This window comes from Onychostoma macrolepis, chromosome 03 (assembly GCF_012432095.1).
Source record: "Onychostoma macrolepis isolate SWU-2019 chromosome 03, ASM1243209v1, whole genome shotgun sequence".
In the NCBI taxonomy this organism is placed as follows: Eukaryota; Metazoa; Chordata; class Actinopteri; order Cypriniformes; family Cyprinidae; genus Onychostoma; species Onychostoma macrolepis.
In genome coordinates this window covers 3,793,462-3,799,461 of record NC_081157.1, presented here as the reverse complement: position 1 = coordinate 3,799,461, position 6,000 = coordinate 3,793,462, and the positions used below count along the sequence as shown (strand labels likewise).

At 38.9% G+C, this 6,000-nt stretch overlaps 1 protein-coding gene across 9 annotated transcripts in view; it reads right to left on the bottom strand.

The window, feature by feature from the left end:
- Positions 1–612: 612 nt before the first annotated feature.
- LOC131536448 (uncharacterized) overlaps positions 613–6,000 on the bottom strand; it is a 66,265-nt gene continuing 60,877 nt past the window's right edge. For 8 of the 9 annotated variants that reach the window (XM_058769373.1, XM_058769369.1, XM_058769368.1 and 5 more), the window contains one exon: positions 2,418–3,947. In XM_058769373.1, the coding sequence (XP_058625356.1) occupies positions 3,197–3,947 (751 nt within the window). In that variant the 3' untranslated portion in view covers positions 2,418–3,196. Of the gene's footprint in view, positions 631–820; positions 902–2,417; positions 3,948–6,000 lie in introns of those variants that run through there. The other variant, XR_009269963.1, reaches the window with a different exon arrangement.

Below are 6,000 nucleotides of genomic sequence, written 5' to 3'. Positions count from 1 at the left end.
TGCCGCTCTTATCTTTTATCTTTTTTTTTTATTATTATTCCACAACTTATAATTGCATACAAGATCAGGGAAAGATGGTTGTATCTTTAACAATGAACTAAAATTACAAAAAAAATAATAAATATATATATATATATATATATAATAATTGCTTTTGTTGTTGTTATTTATAAGCCTGAGGATGAAACAAGAGAGTTCAATTCAATAAGAAAAAGAGGAAAACAAAGCCTTGCATTTGAATCCTGAACTCCGTTGTTACAATCGCTCATACGGTTTTATGTTTCATGCATTTATTTAAGAAAGAATTCTTAAACTCTCTTCATTTGACAATATACTGAATATCTGTGCATTAGCAACAGACACACACATAACTAACTTAATATAAAACAGAGTAACAATGAGTATAAACTGAAAGAGAGATCATGTAAATGTTTTAAGTGACATGGAAATTTCACATTGTAGATTTGCATTACATCTTTTGATACACTTAAGTGCTGCACTTAAATCACATTTATGATTAGAAACACATGAATCATTATGGATGACTTTAATACATATATTATTATGTTTGTAGATCTTAAACTGAAGAGCCAGACAGACTCATCTGAGCTTCTTCCTCCTCTGTTCCACCTTTAAATAAAACAAAATGGTCATTTGAATACTAAAGCAACACAAATCATTCAATATCATGTTTCTAACACACATGCTGAATTATTTTTCATTGTAAAGTCTGAGTCTCTTCCAGCTGTATGGATCACATTTATCACACATTTATTTCTGCTCACAGACACAGTAGTGAAGCTCTTATGTGGATCCTCACCTGATGTTCACTGCTCCTCTCACCATCATCTCAAACTATGATATACAGCATCCATCAGCTTTTGGAGATTGACCATTTACACTGTAAGGTGGAACAGAAGAGAAAACAATCAGTGTTTTTGGAACAAATGTGATTCCCATTGAGACACTGTAAAGAGAAACACATTCTAATGATTGTACATCACATAATAAATGACAAGGAACAAATACAAATGTGATTTTGCCTTAAAACAAAACCTTTAGTTACATGTTCAAGTAGTTGGAGTCACGTGACGTAAGATGGTGGAGTAGTCGTACTTATGCTGAGCGGCTGCTGAGCCCTTTGATTTGAACTTTTTCAGACCGAATTGTCTTCCTTAATTTGTTATTCTGAGTGTGGCAGACACAAAGTATGTCAGAGAAAAGTCTGAATCTAAATTACGCTCAGAAAATGAAAACAATCGAAACTACCGACTACCGTGCACACAACCAAGATGGCTGAGGTATCGTTAACCATTGGTGAAATGGACGCGCTAGTTAAACGCATTACTTCGGAAGTCCTCGCAGGTGTAGATAAAGCACTTGAGAACAAAATTGACCCTTTGATGGAGAAGCTGTCCGCTGTAACGGCACATGTTGCAAAGGTGGAAAACCGCGTTGCTGGAGCTGAGTCGCGTATATCCAGGATGGATGAGTCGGTTGTTAAAGATAATGCAGACTTGGTCAAGATAAAGGCGACCCTTGAAACTGCTCTGGACAAAATTGATGATTTGGAGAATAGAAGCAGGAGGTGCAACATTAGAATAATAGGCCTACCTGAGGGAGAGGAAGGTTGTGTGTTCTATTTTTAAAATCCTGGCTTCCCAGTCTGCTGAACATTGACTGCAAGCATGGACAACTCAAAATAGAATGCGCGCACCACATCCCGATGCGCCAACCTGCTTCAGGTGAGAGACCGCGCACTGTGATCCTGAAGCATCAAAAATTTTCAGGATAAAGTGTGCATTTTACAAGCTGCGCGAGCTGCCGGAAAACTACTGCACAAGCAGCGTGTTATTACCATTTACGAGGATTTTTCCGCTGCGATTGTCAGGAAAAGGCAGGCATTCGGTGCAGTCAAAAAACGTCTCCACGAGAAAGGACTGGGTTTCTCAATGTTCTTCAGTGTGCAATATGAAGGCGCCAAGTTCAAACTTCAAAAGTTCTGTTATAAAGGGGCGTTCTGCAGTTGCCAGCCCTTCTAACTAGGGATGCATTGATCCGATATTCAGGATCGGTATTGGCTGCGATACAGATATTTCGTATTATAATGCTTTTGCGCAATGAAAGATTATTTATAGCGTTTCTTGTTCTGTCCTATCAAGGCTATTAATAATCTAATGTATAGCACAGTAATGGAGGAGGCAGCAACATATGATAGATAGGACTCCTCTATCATATGTTGCTGCCTTCATTACTGTGCTATACATTTAAAAGAAATGTCTTTTAATTTTGTAGTTTATATTTATAAATAAATACATTTACTTGTTTTCATTAATGTATTTTACAACAATACAAAGAGCAATGTGTATCATTTTACCAGATTTAGTCCTTCACATATTCATTTTATTTGTTCCCCACTAAATAATATTATTTCACTAAATGTTTAGATTTTATAAAATTTTGCGCTCATGATTATTATTATTTTCTAGAATAACTTTTGGTGCTAAATTATCCACTAACCTAGTTTATAATAGTATTTTTGTCATTTGTATTTGGTCATTTCATGCGTTTTCGCTGATTGGATATCAATCTAATTTGTTAAAATGTTTCCATTTACACTTGGCCACATAGTCGCAAAAACAGATATAAATCCGATCTTCAATTCCCACGCTATATTTAAATTTAACGAAGTTCACGTCAACGAAATCAAAAGATAAGCGCTGCATTTTCTTAATTATTACCTCATTTCAAGATCAAAGACCACAATAGGAGAGCGCACGGCATCAGCACGGGAAAGATAAGTTTGTCTTACTACTTTTAATGAAGATGATTGTGTTGAGCGTCTGCGTCTTATTTTCAGTTTCATTCACAGCAGTTTGCGCGTCTGCTTGTTAAAGAGATACTCAGCTACTCGTCCGCGGCGATGCATGTTGCATTAGCGCAGTCATATAGCCTGTAACATGGTCTCACACGTTTATTCTTTTTTACATTTTGGAAGGTGTAAAATTTACATATGTGGTTTCAACAACCAGATGCATTTACACATGTCCAGTTTCGTCTGGAATGCGGCCCAGACCACCTCCTGAAGTGGTTTGAGCGATCGGATTTATATTACAAAACGCTTGACCAAACGTTTTACACAGACCCTATTTTTTCATGTTATTTTTTCATTCAAATTAAGAAATCCGAAAACCAGTCAGTATCTGGTGTGACCACCATTTGCCTCACGCAGTGCAACACATCTCCTTCGCATAGAGTTGATCAGGTTGTTGATTGTGGCCTGTGGAATGTTGGTCCACTCCTCTTCAATGGCTGTGTGAAGTTGCTGGATATTGGCAGGAACTGGAACACGCTGTCGTATACGCCGATCCAGAGCATCCCAAACATGCTCAATGGGTGACATGTCCGGTGAGTATGCTGGCCATGCAAGAACTGGGATGTTTTCAGCTTCCAGGAATTGTGTACAGATCCTTGCAACATGGGGCCGTGCATTATCATGCTGCAACATGAGGTGATGGTCGTGGATGAATGGCACAACAATGGGCCTCAGGATCTCGTCACGGTATCTCTGTGCATTCAAAATGCCATCAATAAAATGCACCTGTGTTCGTTGTCCATAACATACGCCTGCCCATAGCATAACCCCACCGCCACCATGGGCCACTCGATTCACAACGTTGACATCAGCAAACCGCTCACCCACACGACGCCAAACACGCTGTTGAGGACGACGAGCATGCAGATGAGCTTCCCTGAGACAGTTCATGACAGTTTGTGCAGAAATTCTTTGGTTATGCAAACCGATTGTTGCAGCAGCTGTCCGGGTGGCTGGTCTCAGACGATCTTGGAGGTGAAGATGCTGGATGTGGAGGTCCTGGGCTGGTGTGGTTACACGTGGTCTGCGGTTGTGAGGCCGGTTGGATGTACTGCCAAATTCTCTGAAACACCTTTGGAGACGGATTATGGTAGAGAAATGAACATTCAATTCATGGGCAACAGCTCTGGTGGACATTCTTGCAGTCAGCATGCCAATTGCACGCTCCCTCAAAACTTGCAACATCTGTGGCATTGTGCTGTGTGATAAAACTGCACATTTTAGAGTGGCCTTTTATTGTGGCCAGCCTAAGGCACACCTGTGCAATAATCATGCTGTCTAATCAGCATCTTGATATGCCACACCTGTGAGGTGGATGAAGTATCTCGGCAAAGGAGAAGTGCTCACTAACACAGATTTAGACAGATTTGTGAACAATATTTGAGAGAAATAGGCCTTTTGTGTACATAGAAAAAGTCTTAGGTCTTTTGAGTTCAGCTCATGAAAAATGGGGGCAAAAACAAAAGCGTTTATAATTTTGTTCAGTGTATATATACCCCCCATTCAATCTAATGATTTATTACACAAATATTTAGTAAATTCGCCGAATAGCAGTGTGAGCACAGTCTAATTGCTGGTGATTTCAATTGTATTCTTTCACATGAATTAGATAAATCCATCCTGCTGAAGGGCGGACACTCTGGCAGGGCCTGTGCCCTGGACGAGACATGCCAGGAACTGGGCTTGATAGACATGTGGCGGGTTCTACACCCTGGGGAGAGGGGATATACTTTTTTTTTTCAGGAGTACATAAAACCAGCAGTAGAATAGACTATATTTTTTCATCCAAAGCTTCCCTTCATAATATACTGAACTGCGAGATTGGTAATATTTGGTGTATTTCTTAATTTATCCCTCTCTAATGTCAAATATCATCAGGGTATGTGGAGATTTCCCTCCTGGCTTGTCTTTGATCTAGATTTTGAAACCCACCTAAAGGAACAAATTAAACTGTTCTTCATAGACAATAAAACCCCTGGGATCTCTCCCAATTTGTTATGGGACACTGCAAAAGAATTTATCAGGGGGTTAATTATTTCATATGTATCAAACAGGAAAAAGAAAAGCTTAGCAGATCAAAGAAAGCTGGATATGAAGCTCCATGATCTTCGTTCTAGATATAATACATCCCCTTCTGATTAATTATTGGCAGAAATCCAAACTATACGAATATCCCTTGAAGCTATTCTCAGAAAAAAGACAGAGAAATCATTATTTTTCGCAAAACAACGAATGTATGAATTTGCGAATAAACAAAATAAGTATCTTGCCAATCTCCTACGCCGACGTTCTCAGGCTCAAATAATCTCCACCATTAAAGACAATGCTGGGAATTTATGTCATGACAATGAATCAATCAATACAGTTTTCAGGGCATTTTATAAGAAACTTTATACCTCCCAACTAGAGTCAAATCAGGGTGAATTATTAGAAAAGTTCTTCGCTGATTTATCTATTCCGACATTGTCTGAAGAGCAAAGACAGGCTCTTAATAGGCCAATTGAAATCAGCAAAATCTTTAACTGTGTAAGGGTTAATGGGAAGGCACCAGGATAACTGGCTAATGGGAAGGCACCAGGGCCGGATGGCTTCACAGCAGAATTTTTCAAGAATTTAAAGACTCTTTGGCTGCCTCTATGCATGATATGATGCGGTATTCGTACGGTTCTGGCAATCTACCTAGTTCTTTGCTGGAAGCTAATATTTGTGTCCCCCTGAAAAAGGGTAAACCTCCTGAGGAATGTTGATCTTACCATCCTATCTCTCTGCTTAATGTAATTTCAAAATACTAGCAAAGATTCTAGCCACTCGACTTGAGTTGGTGCTTCCTAATATTATCAATATAGATCAGACTGGCTTTATTAAGGGGAGATCTTCATCCCATAATAGTAGACGGTTACTTAATATTATTAATCACTCATGTCTTTACGCAAAAGGGGGTATAGTCATTTCATTAGACGCTGAGAAGGCGTTTGATAGGGTTGAGTGGCCGTATTTATTTTCAGTATTAAACAGATTCAGTTTGGGCATTACTTTTGTTAATTGGGTTAAAATTTTATATACACTCCCGGCTTCTAGTATAATTATCTAGTATAATTTTGGAGAAGTCGTGGCCTAATGGTTAG